Raw genomic sequence first — 19,921 nt, forward strand, 5'->3', positions numbered from 1 at the left:
CCTGTACATTTCTGTTCTGTTCCCCATGTTTTATGAGTCCGAATACCCTAAAGTAACTCAATTTTTGTGTTTTGATCTGGACCGTCCAATCAGAAATTTGGTCAATCAGGCCACGGTGGAATGCACGGTCCCTGTTATAATCGTGTAATCCAACGGTTCAGATCAAAACTAAAAAAGGAGTTACTTTAGGGATCCGGAAGTCGGTTTAATTACATGCTCTTTCTAATCACCAAACTTAAAAATAAACCAAAAGATAACAAGGCTCCTTTCCTTTATTTTTTGTTCTCCTCTTAAACCTTCATTTCATTTCAACTCGGGTCTTACCAAATTCTTTCCTCCCCCGCTCTCTCTCTCTCCAAGAACCATGGATGATCCTCTAGTTCGAGCTTACGACGCCTCGGAGCGGGAGATAGCGGCCGAGTTTCTTACGGATTGGCTTCCTTTCCTCAGCCAAGACTTGTGCGACCACTGCCGCATCGCCATCCACCGTCGCATCCAGTCTCTCCGTCCAGGTAGTTTTATCTTTTTTCTTTTATATTTTTACGTTTACCTTTTCTTTTGCTTGGATCGATCGCATTACTGTATCAGTTGAGTCCGCTTCGGATCTCAATTTTTGTTCCGTCTTTTTTCCTAGGGTTTTTACCGATTAATGTGGATTTTGACAGGGGCAAAAGCTAACTCTGGTACCAAAACAAAAGCCATTTTAAACGTACATGAGCAGAACATAAGCAAACAGTTACAATGAGTATCCAACAGCTTTGGTCCTCTACTGGTCAGTTGGTCCTGTTGAGTCCTAGATTGTGTTATTTCTATATGTTTTCAGTAAATTATGAATTAGCACATCCAACCCCTAAAGCTACCTTGTATCAATTTCTTTTCCATTCCCACAAATTACCAGAAAAGCCACTAGCAGTGGTAAAACCTCTCAAGAATTTGACAGTAAGCTCTCATCAAGAGTATTGAATGACAATTCAGTATCAGTAATGAACTGCAAAATATTGTAAACTTAATTGGTATTTAAGGGAACTAACGTTAGAACTTCATTTTCACATGTAATTATCATTAAGTATAAGTTGATTTCCTTCTACACAGGCACATCCATGAAATCAGAGCAGATTGAGCCTACCAGAGTGAACCAGGCTCCAGAGCCATCCAATGCTACAAATCACATCATGTCAACTGTGCAGGATCCGGTGCCAGAATCTTCCTTCCCAGCCATTGTTCCGAGTGGGTGGGAGCTAGTTCCAGAGCCCTCCACCCCAACAATTCCTACCACCTTGAACTATGGCCCGGTAGCAGAATCTTCCAGAACCCGCACATCATGGGCTGATATGGCACAGGAGGAGGATGAGCTAGAAGACACAGAAGACGAGACAAGGTTAAGGAGAGATGAAGAAGAGAGAGCAGGGGACAGAGGTAAGTGGAAAATGGAGTTGTCCAGGGAGCAAAAGGAGCTAAATAGGTTTAAAAATGTGATAAGGAATAAAGAATACATTTGCCTAGAGAGAGTTAGGGGCAGAATAGTAAATATTGTTGATGGACTGGAGTTGCATGCTGGGGTTTTCAGTCCGATTGAACAAAAGAGGATAGTGAATTTTGTGAATCATTTACTGGATAAAGGCCGAAACGGTGAACTTGGAGGTATGTTTTCATATAATAATTTTCATACCCGGTTTTACCAGTACTGTTGTCGTACGTTGTTTAGGTGTTATGTGTTTGGCCACTATTAGTTTGGTGGTCCATTCTCTAAAGATTCTTTGCATTTCTAGGTAGCAACAACTAACAATGATAATATGCCGAGCTTTTAGATTTGTGGTCTAGTCTTAACTAGGACTGGTTATTATTTTGATTTTTTTAAATACTTGTTATTTTGAGGGTTGCATGACAATCTAAAAATTGTTTCTGAAATAAATCTTTTGCTAATTGCAGAGAGGACATATTCTGCACCCATTAAGTGGATGAGGGGCAAAGGCAGAATCACTATGCAATTTGGTTGCAATTATAACTATGCCACGGTACGTACTTCAGTCTTGTGTTCTAGTACCTTCGTACCAGTTTACTACCAGTGTGGCAATGATATAAGTCTGGCGCCAGAATAAGCTATTGAATATGCCTTTGTGTCTTGTGGTTTTCTTGGGTTCCATCATTTGCTTGGTATGTTTTTTTGGATGCAATGATTTGCACGGTATAAGGCAGTTTATACCAGCCTTTGCTGAACTAATTGTTTTCTTTATATGACTTCAAACAACTATACGGCTTATGGGAAATATCCTTTTTTGCCTAAGAACGGTACCAAAGAGTTCTATAGATTTTGAATTGAATTCATTTGGTGAGGGAGGCTGCTGCCAGCTCTCCCTCCTTGTCTCACTCATCTCTCCTCTCTTCTTATAATCACAATTTTTCACCTTTTTTATCTAAACACTCCCTGCCTGTACCTCAGCAGGGGCTCCAGCAAGTTTCACAGACTTAGTTGTGGAAAAATGTCATGTTTGGGAACAATAACATGCCTAAATCAAAGGCTAGCAATCGAATTTTTGATGTCTAAAATTTAAAATCCTGTTCTATTTTAGAAGAGCCCTGATTTTCACAAACCATGTTGAGCCGCTGCACAATAGAATTATAGAATGACCCTTTTCTAGATATAACACACCCCCACCCCCACCCCACCACACCCCTCCACCCTTTCCTCATTAAATCGATCTCCCTTTCTTTCTCTATGTAAGTCTAGAGCTAATCAGCAGCTCTCTTTTTTAATCCATGGGGCTGCACATTACCTCCTCTATTATCAACTACACCAGCCACCTTACACTGCTACCGACAGGTGTAGCAAGCCGCCTCATATGTGGTGCTTGATTATATGCTAATGAGAGCCCTGGACCACCTTAACCCTACTGTAAGATGCCAGGCTGTGGCAGTCAATAGGTGTAGTTCAAATTGGGCAAAATCAAATTTGTGCAGCTCCATTATATTTGCAATACGTTTGATTAATACGCCTTCTCCAATATGGTCTCTTCCTCCCATCTCTGATGGGCCAGGTCTCCTCTCACACACACATAAAGGGTCAGTTCTATAAATAATTTAGGGTTTATGTTTGGGTGAGTTACTGGAAACTTATTAGCCTTCTTGCCTACTGCTGATGCTGCTGCTAAAACAAAAGAAATGGACGAGTACATAGCTGATTCCAGTCAGGAATTCTTGTTATCTGTTTTTGTCACCTATCTTTTTTTTGAAGGTTAACTTGACTAGAGCTTGATAGATCTAACCTTTTTGTCACACTGAGAACTGTGTTACTAGAATTGGACTTTATATTTAATAGCATACTTCCTATAACAGGATCGAGATGGTAATCCACCGGGAATAATGCGAGATGTGGCAGCTGACCCCATGCCACCATTATTCAAGGTTATGATCAAGAGGTTACTCAAATGGGATGTATTGCCTATGTCATGCATCCCGGACAGTTGCATCGTTAACATTTATGAACAGGGAGACTGCATCCCACCACATATCGATAGTCATGATTTTGTCAGACCCTTCTGTACCGTCTCATTCTTGAGTGAATGCAATATTTTATTCGGTACGAGCCTCAAAGTTCTGGGGCCTGGTGAATTCGCTGGTTCTTTCTTGATACCGTTGCCAGTGGGGTATGTTCTTTTGTTTCATTTTTATTGTTATGTTGAGAATACTGCACCAGTAGAGGCACTTATAGTAGTTTTGAGTCAACTAACTATTGGATACTTAGCCTCTGGTGGAAACACAGTGGCTTTTTTGCATAAACTTGTACCCCCTTTATGTATGCTCAATGATACCATATTTGCTAATAGGATGTTGATTAATCTACTAAGAAATCCTTTCATATGTTTTTTTTCGGTAGGTCTGTGCTTGTCTTGAATGGGAATGGGGCTGATGTTGCCAAGCATTGCGTACCGGCTGTACCGACAAAACGGTGAATATTTGCAACCTCTTAAAATATATTGTTTGTAAAAGGAATACTGTTTGGAGCATGGGAAGTCACAGGGGTACAATGAAATTGCACATATGGTGTCTTATTAAAATGATATACTGAAAATTACTCATAACCTTTCTTTTAATTTTACAGGAGAATATAGTGAGTGTCCCTCTTCCCTTATTCATGCCGAGGACATGAATCAGGGAAGATTCTTTTATAGGTATAGGATTGCATATATATTAGGGGTACAATGAGGAGGCCATTTTTACATTTAATAAGATTAAAGGATACATTTTGAAGTTGGACATGTAAATTATCCTTTTTATCTTACACCTCTTTTTTATTGAACCTTAGGATGTCAATAACTTTCCGCAAAATGGAAAGATCCAAGTGGCCGGCTGGTTTTGCCCTAGACCCTGATTTGGAAAATGTTGTACCTCTCTCATCCAACTCGAACATGGCTACTGATGAAAAGAGCACGAGATCAGAAGAAAACTCAGGCGATTACAGAATTTCTAATTCACATTCAAGTTCGAATTCACGTTCAAATTCAAATTCAAGATCGAGTTTAAATTCCAGTTCCAATTTTAGAGGCGGGCGAAGTTCCAGAGGAAAGGCTCCTATTGTAATAAACACGTATAGAAGCCCGGCAGGAGACCAAAAGTGAAAATTTTCTTTTCTTTTAAACAAGGACCAATAGCCACTAGGAGTGATTACTGATAAATATACATTTTGATTTTTTTTTTTTTTTTTTGGAATGATGATTATTTGTAGAATTATTATTTGAACAATGATATGGTATGATTAACAAATACCGCAGGTATATAGAATTGTCAGAATCCTGTAAAGCACCATATATTTTATAATTTTCTACTTGGTTCAGTGCTCAATTTAAGAAGAGAAAACGTGAAAAGAAGCTACAAAATGAATGCATTAAATATACCGATTTAATATTTAGTTGGAATGAACATGAGATCAACAGATATAAAACATGATTTTTATTTAAATCATGTTTAGTTGGAATTAACAAAGTTGTTACCAAAAAAAATCCGAACATATATATATTCTTTCCGTATTACCCTTATTTAATCAGATTCAAACCATTTCAATTTTTTTTTCAACCAATAGGTGGTTTACCATAGAAGGATTCTTAAAAAAAAAAGGTGTAAAGCATATTTCGAAATGGCTCCCGGAGTCCCAGCAGATCTGGTCTGGGAATATTAAAGGCATTAGGAGGAAGTTTAGGCTTTTTTTTTAAAGCATAAGATGCACTATACATACCCCAGACTAACCTAAATATAACAGCAAACATCATATATTACACAAAACTGCCAAAATAAAATAAAGGAAAGTGGTCCCAGAACCTTGTTGCTTAATCTTTTTCAAAGTACTTTTCTTCAGCATCATAATTAGCTTCTCTGGTCCAGTGATCATCTAACCTCTCATCGTTATCAATTTTTGAGTAATCTAAAAACTCAGTGTCTTCACCAACTAGAAATTTGTGTTGCATTATTTGAGTAAATTGCTCCATATGATCCTGCAGCTCTTCTTCTGAGATGGTCTGACTGACTGTGCTACATTCGATCAACTGTTGTGCTGCTGGATCCTTGTCAGAAAGCATCTGCATGTTCCAAAAAAAACATGGATGCACTTAATAAAAGTCTTGTGCATATCAAGATTTCACTGTTATTGGGCTTGCTTCAGATGGTTACAATACCAATTGAACTGGAATTAATAACATCATTCTCCTTTCAGTTTCACGAGAACTTAAAAAATAACTCCAATTTCCGTTTGATTTAGAAATCAGTAGGTACATCTAATATAATTCAACAGAACTTTAGTAATCTTAAGACCATAAGTATTTCATATCATACAATAGCACATACCTTTTAAGTTGCATCAGGCATAAGTGTGGCCTGGTGAGGGCCAACCAGTAGGTCTGTTGTGTGCATATGTTATATGCGTTTGTGTTGCATGTGAGTGTCGTATGCATGTATATGTGCGGTTCAATAAGTTCTTGCTGTTTGATCGAGTATGATTATGTCTCAGTCACATATAATAGATAGATAAATAGAGAGAGAGAAAGAGAGAACATACATTAATTTCCTTTGATTCATCTTCCTGCATCTCTTCATCACTCTCTTTTTCTTCTTCTTCTTCCTCCTCCTCCTCCTCCTCCTCCTCCTCCTCCTGTTCCTCCTCCTCCCTGACCCCAACCCACTCCTTCCTGTCGACCCCCCGCCTCATCTGTTCCCCTCTGATCTTCCCAACCAATACCGCTTCATCACACCGCCGCAACAGCGTCTCCGACCACTTCTCCCCTGGACGCGACATCATCCTTCCTGTCGGGTCCTGCCACCTTCCAATGTATTCATGGTGCAAGTATGGTTCCCTCTCCCTCATCGCCTCCTCTGAGAAGTACTCCCCTTCCACAAGCAGCTGCTCCATGTAAGCTCTGCGTCGGTTCTTCACTGTTGTGGAACTTACCAGTTGGGGGTTTGCCGGTTGGCAGAGTCGGTTTAGGTGCCAGTCCACCTCATACTCCGAGCGAAGTGGCTCAAATTGGCGTAATTCATCTGGAGTGAGTGATGAGCCATATCTCTCTGTAATTAATATTTACAAGAGGGTTCAAAGTGCACGAATTTAGTGCCATAAAGAAACAACAGTAATATAATATTTATTACCAGAGACAGAGATAGCTCATTCCCATTTCTTTAAAAATAAGCATGACCACCTGTTTCCTGTACCTCAAATTAATTACGTTGATTTGTGGCTTTAAGTTTTCTAATACGGTGTCTTCCATCATTTGTACACAATGATTTCCTTCTTTAGTTCTTTTCTAATTTGATGCACAAAACTGGCTAATTCTCAATAGAGTCATATGCTTCTGTGCTAATTATCTTTTCACCAAATTAGAAATAAAAACGCACAGTCCATCAGTTGATACCAGATAAGACGCGAGGGACAGTACCATAGATACTAATTTCCAAAACAATTCGATAAATTTATACTCTTGCAAGGGTGTACAGGTAAAACAGAAAAGGAGGAGACTAGTAGGGTTAGTACCAAGAAAAATGGACGCGTCCCGAGAGAGGAGGCCGAAGAGAGCTGACTTGCGCCGGGAAGTGTCAAACGGTGCCTCCTGGTGGATTGCACCGGGGAAGTAGAGGCCTTCCACCGACGCCAGACGCTCTGCTATTGCTTCCATGTCTAAACTCTCCATAGAGCTCTATTGTAACCTCGCTCGATCACCAGCAATCCTTCCTGTTGTAGTGTTGTGTGAAAAAAAGTATTGTTGGGCCAAGGCCCGTAACCAATTAGGCCCATATTGAAATCTAATGTGCTTGTCTAGAACAGTTCTAAAACGTATTAACTGTGTGTAGGTAGACAAAGCCGCAATGAACAAACAAGTAATTCAGCAGTTGTTTGACATAAAAGTTAGACCGGGTCTGTTTATAATTTCCTTCCCTTTTCGCAAGCTTCTTTTCTAGTTCTCTCCACCGACCTCCTCTCCGTTCGGCGGCTTTGCGATAAGCCGAACTCGAAAGGAGAGGAAGCTTCTTTCGGGCACCAATTTTACCCCTTTGCTCTACAGCAGGTCTCTCTCTCTCTCTCTCTCTCTATCTCTCTTCCTACCTCTCCCTCTCTCTCTCTATATATATATCTCTGTCACCGTGACAGGTAGCCCCTTTTGGTTTTATATGGATTTGGGGTTTTGTAGTTAATTCTTTGTGGTGAAGGTTTTTCTTATTGGGGTACCTCCTATAATCCCTATTTACTAAACTCCAAACTGGTCTCCCAACATTTTCTTCCCTATTTTTTCCACTCATTACATTATCATAACCAAATCAAACCACTGATATATTGTTTTGGGGCAAAAAAATTTTAAATTGCAGTGAACTCTTGCTTAAGTCAGTGAGATATTTCAGTGTTTGTCAATGTTTTGATAGTAATCTTTTTCGCTATGGATGACTTGATTATTCCACTAAAAATCATTTGTTTATTGTGTATTTGTGTTTCATGATTTGCAGACCTCCAAATAGAGATAATATCTTAGATTCCCGACATGGACTTGCTTCGATGTGCACCAACAACAAGTGTTCGGTTACGGGTATCTCCCCATGTAAAGTACAGTAATTCTAGTTCACCTCGCAGTTTTGTTTGTTTTTCTGCACCATCTCCAATGTTTCCAAATATTTCCATTTCTTCTCCGGAAAGAAGCCCCCCCTTCTCAAGTGGTATGTAATTTCTGTCTTCATCTTCCTGGAAAAATACAATTTTTAGTTTTTGTTTAACTACATCAGAAATTTTTTACCTCAAAACCAACACCAACAAAACAAATATCTGGTTTGTATAAGGACATTTCTGACCTTCTGGGTTCAACTCATTTCTCGACACCATGCAAATATAAAAAATCACCCATGACTACTCCGTAGTTCAACTTTAAAGCTTGAATAAAAAAAAAATTAGTATTTCTCATATTCAAATGAATTGGTAAAATTTATAGCATTTATATATATTTCCAGGCCGTTCAGCTTCCTTCCATACCAAAAATGGTGGCCGGAGAAATCCAGCCGTTTGTGCATTTTTTAACGGCAATTATGTCCACCCAAAATTAACTGCTAAGCCTAGATTTTGGTGGCGTACCTTAGCTGCCTTACCATACCTGTTACCCCTCCACAACGTGTGGCAATATGCCGATGCTGTGTACCACCTCCACCCTGTTCTAGAAAAGTTCGAGTTCCTTGCAAACCCATTTCTTGACACCATGGGTCTCATGCCCGGTTGGCTCATCATAACCCTGTTCATGGGGACATACTTCCTTGTGGTGCGAAACAAGAAATGGCCGCACTTTTTGAGGTTTCATGTGGTGATGGCACTGTTGTTTGACACCGGATTTCAGGCTTTGGCAACTGCTTTAAACTGGCTGCCTCGGATTGCGTATAAAAGCCAGTTCATGGTGTACTTCTGGGCGGCCTTTGCTTTTTCACAGGCATACACGGTGTTTGAGTGCATGAGGTGCGCGCTCACTGGGACATATCATGATGTGCCTTTTTGGTCAGATGCTGCCTATATACATGTAGATCCCAAGTTGTTGAATTTTTAAGGATGTGTATCCGACACATGTGAGTGAGAGTTTGTCTGATGATGTTACTTTTATCCTAATGGTGTTATTTTTGCTGGTATTTTTTCCGTGCTGATATGTAGTTACTTAAGTAATCTAATATTAGTTTGGGTGTACTAGTGAAACCTGTCTTGATCATTTTTGTTATGTTGTTGGATTTTTGTATCAATTTTTATGGGATCTCAGAACTTTAGAAAACTTCATTTGAGATATTCTGAATGAGCAATATTGCTAGATTACTGGAAATAATTAAAAACTGTAGCAAATAATTATTTGCTAGATCTGATTGCCTTGAATTACCAAGGCAGCCATTCAAATTTCTAATTATTTTTCTGTCTTGGTTCTAAAAATGAAAAAGTTTAGAATTTTAGATTGTTCCGGTGTAATTAAATTTCACAAGCTTGTTAAGCTAAAGCTACTGGTAAGCTTAATGGGAAAATGGTTGAATTGGCTCGAACGATGAATTTGAATTTACGTCATGGATTAGTGCTTTCGTTTACTTTTTTATTATATTTAATATAACAGCAAGAGAGGTTAACTGATGAATTAAGTCATTTGAAAGTTGTAACCATAAGACTATATTCGTATAACGCTATAGTATAGTTAATAGAATACAAGTATTAAAAAGTAAAATAAAAGGCTTTAATAGAGCAATATTAATTTTAAAGACAAATGAGTATGAGAGCTTAAATATATTAATATATACTTGAAAAAATAATATCACCCAAAAGTTAACAACATGAGTAGAATTTTTCAATATCCATAATCTGTTATAAAGTAATTTATATGTACACATCGAGCATGGTGCATGTTAAGTCTTTTATTTTTTTTTATTTTTTTGTAATACTTGATATCCTCTCAATTATAAATAATTAATTTATATAGAATATTATGAAAAATTATAAATAATTAACGTTCAAGAAAAAAAATTATAAGCCTAATAGAAGAAAATAAATAATGATCATGTAATGGCTCGTCAAACAATCTCTTAACCATTTTTCCGCAGCAGCAAAACCATCAGATTCGGATCCGTTCCTCCCAAGTACCGGTCAGTACAATTAGCTCCCAACAACTTTCAGCCCGCACAATCGGAGGGTCCGTAATCGGAGGTTCCGTTTTGAGATTCGTGTTATATTAAAAGTGACAAATCAGATCTAATTGTACTCGGTCGGTCAGGTATTGCACTGAATCTGAATTCAGCCGGACAGACCCATCTCTTTCGCTCGAACGGCGTCTCTCTTCCGATTCTAGGGTTTTCTCGACCAAAACGGGGCAAGTCGAAGTCGGTTTGGAAAATTGCCCAAAAATCTGCCGATAGATTCTAAACCATGAGCAACAATGGACTATTGTTGATATGGTAAAAAGGTTCTAAATTTTCAGTAAGGTACTTGACAAATTACAGAACAAGGCCACCCTTCGCTCCATCTCGGCCGTGAACAAACAGGAAACTCTACGGAAAAAAGAACAGAGAAAATCAAGGAGGGTATATAAATGGCTGGTGGCTCCACCTCCACAGCTCCGTCCATGAAAGAGTACCTGAAGCGGTACCAGCCTGATACTGAAGACCCAAACAAGAAGAAGAAGAAGAAGAAAAAGAAGGCCGAGAAGCCCAAACCCAGTGCCATGGGAGTTCTTGTTGTAGATGAAGATCCCGTGTGGCAAAAGCCCGTTCAGCTTGAAGAAGAGTCGGATTCTGACGGTGAGTTCCAAAACATTTGCTCTTAAATTAATCTAAATTTTTAGGCACATATTGACCCGAACACTAAAAATGTTCCTACTTCTGGCAACAAATAAATCCCAACACTAATGAAACAGTGCCTGTTGGCCACAAAAAAAAATCTTATATTTGATAGAAATTTATTTTTCAATGTAGCTGAGGAGCAGCCACAAGTTGAAGAAGACATTGAAGTGAGGCGAATGAAGCGCCTGGAGGCCATTCGTGCAAAAAAGCCGTACAATGCAATTTCAGAGGACGGAAGTGGCTGGGTAGCTCTCGACAATTCCTCCCTGGAAAGGCCTTCTGACAAGGAGAAACCTGATCTCTCCCCACCACGACAGCGTAAGGGACGCCTTGACACACCTTCCCCTGAAGGAAATCCAAGGAGTACCAGGAAAGGCTCACCTGAGGATCTTTCACCACCTAGGCGAAAGAGCCGGCATGACTCAGCAGAGCCTCCTGATATGTCACCTCCAAGGAGAAGTAGAAAAGAGGACGGTAATGGGAGAACTCCGAACCTGTCACCACCTGGGCGAAGGGCACGCCATGACTCACCTGAGACGGCTGACATATCACCTCCTAGACGCAGAATTCACCACGACTCAGTTGAAACTGCTGATCAGTCACCAGCGAGGCGAAGAACAAATCATAACTCAGCCAAGCCTGCTGACCTATCGCCACCTAGGCGCAGAACACTCCGTGATTTGGTTGAGACTTCTGACTTGTCACCGCCTAGGAGACAAGCACGTCATGACTCAGCCGAGCCTGCTGATTTGTCTCCACCTAGGCGAAGAGCTAAGCATGAGTCGGTGGCGAGGAATGACATGTTGCCCCCTAGACGAAAATCACAATTTGATTCAGTGCAGACTTCTGACTTGTCCCCACCAAGGCGTGGAGCACGTCATGATTCGGTTGAGACTGCTGACAGGTCACCACCTAGACGAAAAACAGGTCTTATCTCATTGGAGGCAGCTGACCTGTCGCCTCCTAGGAGAAGTAGAAAGAGAGAATCAGAAGTGAGTGAGAGAAAGGAGGATGACCTCTCTCCCCCCAGGAAAAGCAGAAAGGGTCCATCAGATGATCAGCTCCCACCACGTAAGGCCCATCCTGAACTGCCAACCAAGATGGGTCTCTTGTCGTCTAAGGAGATAAGGGAGCAAAACAAGAAGATGAAAGAGGAGGAGGCCAGGTGATTCTTCTGTAAACAGAACTCCTTTTGCCTTGATTAAAATCTTATCTAACCTGAAAATCCTGACCTGTCTTTTTTTTTTTTTTTTTTTTTTCCTTCTTTTATAAATTCAATATCTTAAGCCTGTAGTAATCCACGATGCCACCCCTCAATTGGGTATGCTTGAGCTCACTGACTTATAACCCAGACCCAAATATAATTAGATAAACAAAACATATTTGACAGGAAAGCACCCCTGATGACAAACTACAGAAGACATGACCTGAATAGTCTCCACTGAAATTTGACCCATATCTCCATTTCAGAAAAAAGTGAGTTCGACTCAAATCTGAAATAAGTGAAATCAGAACTAACCCTATCTGACAAGTCATAGATGATCAAAAGCTGATTTGAGGTTGACCCTACATAAGTTGATGTCTCGCCTATATTTTTTTTCTCATGAACTGCTTTTATGATTTAATATTTTTTATCTAATTTTTTGAGATATTTTTGCAGGCTTTTGTCGACTGAAGCCTTCATCGACTCCAAGGGTGCAGAGGCAGTATTTCGTGTAAATGGTATATGCCTTTCAGCCATTGTGAATTTCTATCAACACTGTATATCTTGACCTCTCATTTCTCATCTGACCTCATCTGGTGCTATGCAGGGAAACGCATATCTAGGGATGAAATGGTGAAGCCAAAGGAAAAGGAGAAGCCTAAGGTTGGTCTATTTATTATTTCACTTTGTTGTGGGTTTAGGGCATATTATTTGTACCTGATTACTGTGTCGTTTAGTTAATACTCTTGTGGAAAAACTAAGAATATTATTTAACATCAATTTTGGTCATTACCAGGAAAAACCACTGGAATGGGGCAAAGGGTTGGCCCAGAAAAGAGAAGCTGAGGCAAGACTATTGGAGCTTGAAAAGGAAAAGAACCAACCTTTTGCACGATCCAGGTAAATCTGAATCAAGGAGTGTTTTACCTCCCTGTACCCGTATGCTGTACCAGATGCACTGGTATAGTGCCACCAATTTGTTTTACCACTTGCAAACACTTCTAATTATTTGTTAGTGTTATGAGCAATTTCCAATCCTATTAACTTTTAAAATATCGCATATTCACATGCACCCCCGAAAAGTAAGAATTGCACCATTCTCAAACAAGTTTTTTTTTTCTTTTCTGAAAAGTTTCTCCGTATCAACCAAAACGGCCCTCATCTTCTGATATTTCTCATTTTTGTGGAGAATGAGTGGTACTTTTAGCTTTTATAGGGCTAAACAGAAATTTACTAACAGTCTAGTTGTAAATTTGTATATAGGGATGATCCTGAACTTGATAAAATGTTGAAGGAAACAGTTAGATGGGGTGATCCCATGGCTCATCTGGTCAAGGTATTTCCTCGTCAGTAGTTAAATCTTCTTTTTCATATATCTCATACTTTAGATATGGCTTTGTGTAATTGCTTTGTGTTTAAAATTTCAGAGAAAGCATACTGAGTCACTACTTGAAGATTTGGGAGATGATGAGAAAATGAAAGAATCAGGGTTCATAATTCCTCAGACTATTCCAAGCCACAGTTGGATGAAAAGGGGACTTGATTTCCCTCCAAACCGCTATGGGATAAAGCCTGGTCGGCACTGGGATGGTGTTGACAGAAGTAATGGTATGTCCTTTGTCCATCTCCGTTTTGTGTTTCATTTATTCTTCTTTTTTCAAGGCACTTCATAGTAATCACTTATTAATTGTAATGTGTTCTCTAGGATTTGAGAAGGACATGTTCAAACGGAAGAATGAGAGACGTGCCACTGATCAGGAGGCCTACCTTTGGTCTGTGTCTGATATGTAGAATTTTGTAAGATGTGTTAGGTGCTTTGTGCTCTTGTACTGGTTCCTTGATTTTGGGTCACAACTTTGCTCAGTGTTAGAAACTTAGTCTAGATTTATATGTATATTTTATTTTTTATTTTTAAAAATAATATTTTTATCATGCAACTCATGCTGGAACTATGCGACACTTCCAGTTACAATTTTCTTACTAGTGTAGTTCATTCATTTTTATTTGTAATATTCTTTTACCAGAATGCTAAGGCAAATAAATACCGTGGGGCTGTGTCGTTGTTCGTGGAGTGGCGTGCAAATACAATGGTGATTTCCAAATACTTTCTTCCAGGATGCAAATAAATACCTTGGTGTGTGTGAGTGAGCTGTGGCAAACTGGCAAGTATAAATTTAACGACAAGGAAGCATCAGAAAAAATTTTAACACATCAGGTGGGTGATACCCCTTAATATATTTAACATAGTTCTCTCGTTGCCCTGTTACAATAACACAACAGGTAACTAGCGCCTAAGCAAAGCAACAGATGAACAAAGATTTGAATATCCAGTCCCAAACCCTATTAGACACCGGAAGCGTATCCTCTGCGGAGCTTTTAATCTGGTCCGTTCGTTTCGGATCGGATGGACTAGATTAAATTTTGCAAATTTTGAGAATTTTTTTTTTTTTTTTTCAATTCGGACAAGATCTGATCCGTCCGATCTGAAACGAACAGACCAAATTAAAAGTTCCGGACAAGATCTGATCCGATCCGAAACGAACAGACCAGATTAAAAGTTCCGCACAGCTCCGCAGGAATTGACTTGGCAGAGGATACGCTTCCATTAGACACCAAGGCTCGCGTGGGCTGGGAATCGATACCATCCGTAAAGATCCATTACGAAAATGAACTCAGGTACCGCAAGTATCTGAAATTTGTTTAGCAAGTCTTTAAAATTCGTTCAAATTGTTATGAATAAATATTAAATGTGTGGATGTCATTCATATTGTAACTCCCATATTAACCCTCAATTTATTTTCCCACTACTCCATGCATATTGATGCCCACTACTATTGGAATTCATTTCTCCATTTATTATTTGTTTGGTTTTCATTTACAATTTGTAGCCTATAAATAGAGGCATTGTAATCTTGTATTGTATACACATGAGAAATATATGAATAAGAGATAGCCATTATTTACATTCTCTCCATCTTGTTTGTGTTTGTTTATTTTTGCTTTATAACACGTTATCAGCACGAGAGCTCTACTAGTTGAAGATTCGAGGTAATTTTAATAACTTTTATTTCAATTTTATTTATATAAATAATACTTTCTAGTAATTGCTAAATGGAATAAGTTATCAATTTATTTATATTTATTTTGAGATGTTTAGTATGATTCATATAATTTTATATGAGGTGCAATTTTTTTTATCTTCCTGAAGAAGATATATATGATATAGAAAATTAATATGAGAAGATTTTAAGAAATCTTTCTGAAGAATTATATGATGTACAAATTTTGTATGATGTTTATTTTGTTATTTTTTCTCAATAGTTTAATTTTTTTTGAAGAAGATTTCAAAAGATATTAAGGTCTTTCTGAAGAAGATTTCAAGAGATATTAAGAAGTTCTTCTTGAAGAAGATTTCACAAGCTACTGTGGAATTAACATTAGCTGAAACCATTAGCTGCTTGTCTAAGCATAAAATTGATTATTGCTTGGTACCCAAAAGAAAAATCTATTTGCTCCTTTGCTCGAATTGAGTGGCCTTTGGACAGCCATCTATGGTTTGTATATTAAGCCTGCCTTTTATTATCTTGTACCGAGGCTGAGAACAATATTACTTATTTTGAGTAAATTTTTTGTTTCTTTGTGGTTGAACAAAAACATCGAGCTGTTGATGAAAAATTATGAATTTCGTTCAATAAATTATGCTTCATTCCCTGAAGTGAATGTATCAACATATAATAATTTATAAACAAATTTGTAGATGTGGACGTGATAATGAAAAAAAGACATATTTTCACTGGAAGTGGAGAAATAATAAAAAGGAGAATAATGGACATAATAGTAAATAAGAGAATTCATGTTATCGTTGTGAGGATAGATGTTATTAGTCACGTACCTGTCGTACGTTGAAATATTTTATTGACCTATATCAAGCACCAATAATAATAAAAAAAATGAGACAAATTGGTGAAGGTAATCTCAATCTTATTCAAATTGATGTTGCTTATTTGTATTTTTGATAGTAATTTGAAAAAGAAATATAATAATCTCTTAATTAGTAACGATAGTATCTAAAATAAATAAATTAATAAAACTTAGTTTTATTAAAGTATTATTTATTGTAGAGTCAATTATTATATGACATCAGATTAGCTCTTGTATAAAACATAATTGATTGGTTATATATTTTATAATTTTCTTAACTTTGTAACTTAGAAATAATTAAGCGATTACGAGTGTTGTGATCCTTATATGATATTCTTAATTTGAGTCTTCGGCATTGATTTATTTTCCTTTTATGTTTCAATGAATGTTGATATTATTTTGATCAATAATGTTATTAATAATGAAAATATATTTTGTCGATAGTATAACTCTCGAAATATATCAGTTTTTTTTTTTTTAAAACCGACAGAAGCTGAGTAGATGTATCAGTTTGTTATTGATTTGAAACAAAATCCAATAAGATCCAAATCCATTCCAGAATCACTTAAAATAAGGATATGAAACTGCATTGAGATTTGTTAACGGTTACCGAGAATTTATGATTCATAATCATTAGCTGAATTAAAAAAAAAATTTCGTTCCATGGTATATCATATATGATTCTGAATTAATAATTACTCATTTCGTACTATATCATAAAGTTACAGATATAGTTTTTTTAAGCTATACATAGTTTACATTTTAGCTCTTTAATGTTTTATTGTTTATTTGCTTATACTTTATTTATTAGTTTAAATAAAATAAAATTATTATTTTATTTAGTAATTCAAGAAGTCAATATTAGTACTATTTTGGATAGTGCAAAAATTGATTGAAGGCTCCGAAAAAGTTATCTTGTTGTTATTTGGAGGAACACGAATATATATTGATGTTGCATATATTATTCCAAGTCTCAAAGAAATTTATTAAGATTTAAGAATATCCGCTGAAATAGAAATTATGCTGAGACAAATAAAGTTGAATATATGCTTATTGAAAACAAATTGCATATCTTTTCCTCCGACTTGTACTACACATATATTAGTGCAATTGAAACACATGTTATTGTAAACCAGAAGTTTGCATACAAGAATATATTTATAGTTTGGCATGATCGGTTGGACCATTCCGGATCAATAGTGATGCGAAAAATAATAGAACATTCATCAAAGAACTAGAAGATTCTTTAATCTGATGATTTTTTTTTGTGTTGGTTTTATTTCTAGAACGTATACGATATGATATTTGTGGAACATTATATCCAACATGTGAACCATTTGAAAATATTATGATTTTAATTGATGCATCAACAAGATGGTCACATGTATGTTTATTATCAAATCGCAACCTGACGTTTGCGAAATTACTTGCTCAATAGATTTGATTAAAGAGCATAATTTTATGATTATTCAATTATGAAAATACGTCTAGACAATATCGAAATTAATGTTGAACATCCTGTAGATGTTCGTATATAAAAAGAAGATATGATATTTTACATACAACAAAATTAATTCGCATCATGCCAACTAGCTATTACAAAGTTTCCCCTTATAATTGGTTTTTGGTCACATACCTAATATTTCCCATATAAGAATTTTTGAATGTGCGGTATATGTTATAATTGCTCCACCACAATGCACTAAAATGGGATATAAAAAAAAGTTGGGAATTTATATTGAATTACAGACTAATTATAACACGCATGAAGCGTGGAAAAGCAATCGGTTCCAAAGATTAAAAAATATAAATCCTCGAAAAAGAAAAGGAGCAAAGAATGAAAATGGTCAAGTCGAAGATATGATAATTTCAGATAAAACTCTAGAAGAGAATAAAATTATAAGTAATATTGGAGTTCCAGCAGAAACTCAGGTATCTGAAATTAATGAAAATAATGAGATCTCGATAAATTATATCATGAATGAAATAAGATGGAACCGAGATGAAATTGATATCAATAATATTTTTGTATATAATATAGCGCTAAACATAATAAATATTGAGGATCATGACTAGAAGTCTATTAAAAAATGTCGACAAAGAAATGATTGGCCAAAATAGAAAGGTGCAATTGAGGTAGAGTTAAACTCTCTTGAAAAATAAAAAGTTTTTGGACATGTAGTCCTTGTACCTCAAGGTATAAAACCAGTAGGATATAAATAAATATTTATGAGAAAATAAAATGGAAAAATTGAAATTTTGAGATATACTCACCTGTGGTGAATGCAACAACTTTTTGATATATAATTAGTCTGGCAGTCCATGAAGGACTTAATTTGCACCTAATGGATATAGTTACAGCCTATTTAAATGGCTCGCTTGATAATGATATTTATATGAAAATCTCTGAAAGATTTAAGATGCCTGAAGCATGTAATTTAGGTTCTCGAGAACATTATTAAGTTAAATTGAATAAATATTTATATCGATTAAAGCAATATGGACGCATATGCTATAATCGTTTAAGTGAATATTTATTGAAACATGGATATAAGAATGATACGACCTGTCCATGTATTTTCTTAAAAAGATATAGAAATGATTTTGTTATAATTGCAGTTTATGTTGACGATCTAAGTATCATTGGAACTCTTGAAGAGCTTCCAAAAGAATAAATTATTTAAAGAAAGAATTTGAGATGAAAGATCTTGGAAGAACAAAATTTTGCATTGGATTGCAAATTGAACATTTAAAAATGATATTTTTATGCATCAAGAAAATTATATTGCAAGAGTGCTGAAATAATTTTATATGGATAAATAACATTCATTAAGCACTCTGATGGTTGTAAAATCATTAGATGTGAATAAAGATAATTTAGACCTCGAGAAAATGATGAAGAACTATTTGGTCCTGAAGTACCATATCTTAGTGCAATATGAGCACTTATCTTGATGGACATACAATACATGATATATCATTTATAGTAAATTTATTAGCAAGATATAGTTCTTCTATCACGCGAAGATATTGACATATAAATAAACATATATTTCGCTATCTATGAGAAAATTTAGCAATACACAAAAGCAAGTAAAGTATGTGTTTGGTTAAGATCTGTGATTCAACACATTCGTCAGACATGTAGATTGTCTTTTAAAGAAATGATCCCGAAGATCATATATGAATATAATATTATATGTATTGCTCAATGAAAGGAATGATACATTAAAGGAGATAGAACAAAACATATTTCACCAAAAAAAAATTTCACATATGATCTCCAAAAGAATAATGTTATTAATGTTCAGCAAATCCATTTAAGTGAAAAATCCAGCAGATTTATCCACTAAGGCACTCCCTACTGCAATATTCGAAAAGCTAGTTCGTAATATTGGAGTTCGCCGACTTAAAGATCTTCATTGATGCTGTCATGAGGGGGAGTTAATATGCACTATATTTTCCTTAACCATGATTTTTCCCACTGGATTTTTCTGGTAAGGATGTAGTTGCGTATTTAGAAGAATATTGTACTTTTTTTCCTTCACTAGGTTTTTATCACATAGGGTTTTTCCTAGTAAGGTTTTAATGAGGCACATTCTTATATAATTGACATCCAAGGGGGAGTGTTATGAATAAATATTAAATGTGTGGATGTCATTCATATTGTAACTCCCATATTAACTCTCAATTTATTTTCCCACTACTCCATGCATATTGATGCCCACTACTATTGGAATTCATTTCTCCATTTATTATTTGTTTGGTTTTCATTTACAATTTGTAGCCTATAAATAGAGGCATTGTAATCTTGTATTGTATACACATGAGAAATATATGAATAAGAGATAGCCATTATTTACATTCTCTCCATCTTGTTTCTGTTTGTTTATTTTTGCTTTATAACACAAATTAAAATATATGGTCCAAATCTAGGGGGTGTAAACAGTCGGATATGGATCAGATAGTGGTTAAATTGTA

At 36.4% G+C, this 19,921-nt stretch overlaps 4 protein-coding genes across 6 annotated transcripts in view; 3 read left to right on the top strand and 1 right to left on the bottom strand.

The window, feature by feature from the left end:
* Positions 1–307: 307 nt before the first annotated feature.
* LOC144556708 (RNA demethylase ALKBH9B-like) lies at positions 308–4,757 on the top strand. The gene is made up of 6 exons (XM_078305105.1): positions 308–512; positions 1,093–1,641; positions 1,930–2,015; positions 3,334–3,644; positions 3,875–3,946; positions 4,304–4,757. The coding sequence occupies exons 1-6, from the start codon at positions 365–367 to the stop codon at positions 4,614–4,616; spliced, it is 1,479 nt and encodes a 492-aa protein (XP_078161231.1). The 5' UTR covers positions 308–364; the 3' UTR covers positions 4,617–4,757.
* A 404-nt stretch (positions 4,758–5,161) lies between these two features.
* LOC144556709 (coiled-coil protein) lies at positions 5,162–7,211 on the bottom strand. The gene is made up of 3 exons (XM_078305106.1): positions 7,016–7,211; positions 6,047–6,552; positions 5,162–5,570 (listed from the first exon to the last, which is right to left on the bottom strand). Exons 1-3 carry the CDS (start codon positions 7,170–7,172, stop codon positions 5,322–5,324), a joined length of 912 nt encoding a protein of 303 aa, XP_078161232.1. The 5' UTR covers positions 7,173–7,211; the 3' UTR covers positions 5,162–5,321.
* Positions 7,212–7,405: 194 nt separating this feature from the next.
* Positions 7,406–9,343, top strand: LOC144556710 (protein TIC 20-I, chloroplastic-like). 2 transcript variants are annotated; one of them, XM_078305107.1, is made up of 3 exons: positions 7,406–7,547; positions 7,981–8,187; positions 8,476–9,343. In XM_078305107.1, exons 2-3 carry the CDS (start codon positions 8,016–8,018, stop codon positions 9,054–9,056), a joined length of 753 nt encoding a protein of 250 aa, XP_078161233.1. In that variant the 5' UTR covers positions 7,406–7,547; positions 7,981–8,015; the 3' UTR covers positions 9,057–9,343. The 2 variants fall into 2 exon arrangements, with proteins under 2 accessions (XP_078161233.1, XP_078161234.1); XM_078305108.1 differs by lacking the exon at positions 7,406–7,547 and adding an exon at positions 7,598–7,704.
* A 934-nt stretch (positions 9,344–10,277) lies between these two features.
* Positions 10,278–19,921, top strand: part of LOC144557485 (pre-mRNA-splicing factor of RES complex protein) — a 68,807-nt gene continuing 59,163 nt past the window's right edge. Inside the window, exons 1-8 of one of the 2 annotated variants that reach the window (XM_078306062.1) lie at positions 10,282–10,773; positions 10,948–11,980; positions 12,476–12,537; positions 12,627–12,682; positions 12,816–12,919; positions 13,283–13,355; positions 13,447–13,627; positions 13,725–14,019. In XM_078306062.1, the coding sequence (XP_078162188.1) occupies positions 10,566–10,773; positions 10,948–11,980; positions 12,476–12,537; positions 12,627–12,682; positions 12,816–12,919; positions 13,283–13,355; positions 13,447–13,627; positions 13,725–13,810 (1,803 nt within the window). In that variant the 5' untranslated portion in view covers positions 10,282–10,565 and the 3' untranslated portion in view covers positions 13,811–14,019. Of the gene's footprint in view, positions 10,774–10,947; positions 11,981–12,475; positions 12,538–12,626; positions 12,683–12,815; positions 12,920–13,282; positions 13,356–13,446; positions 13,649–13,724; positions 14,020–19,921 lie in introns of those variants that run through there. The other variant, XM_078306061.1, reaches the window with a different exon arrangement.

Source organism: Carex rostrata, chromosome 7, assembly GCF_964058835.1.
Source record: "Carex rostrata chromosome 7, lpCarRost1.2, whole genome shotgun sequence".
In the NCBI taxonomy this organism is placed as follows: Eukaryota; Viridiplantae; Streptophyta; class Magnoliopsida; order Poales; family Cyperaceae; genus Carex; species Carex rostrata.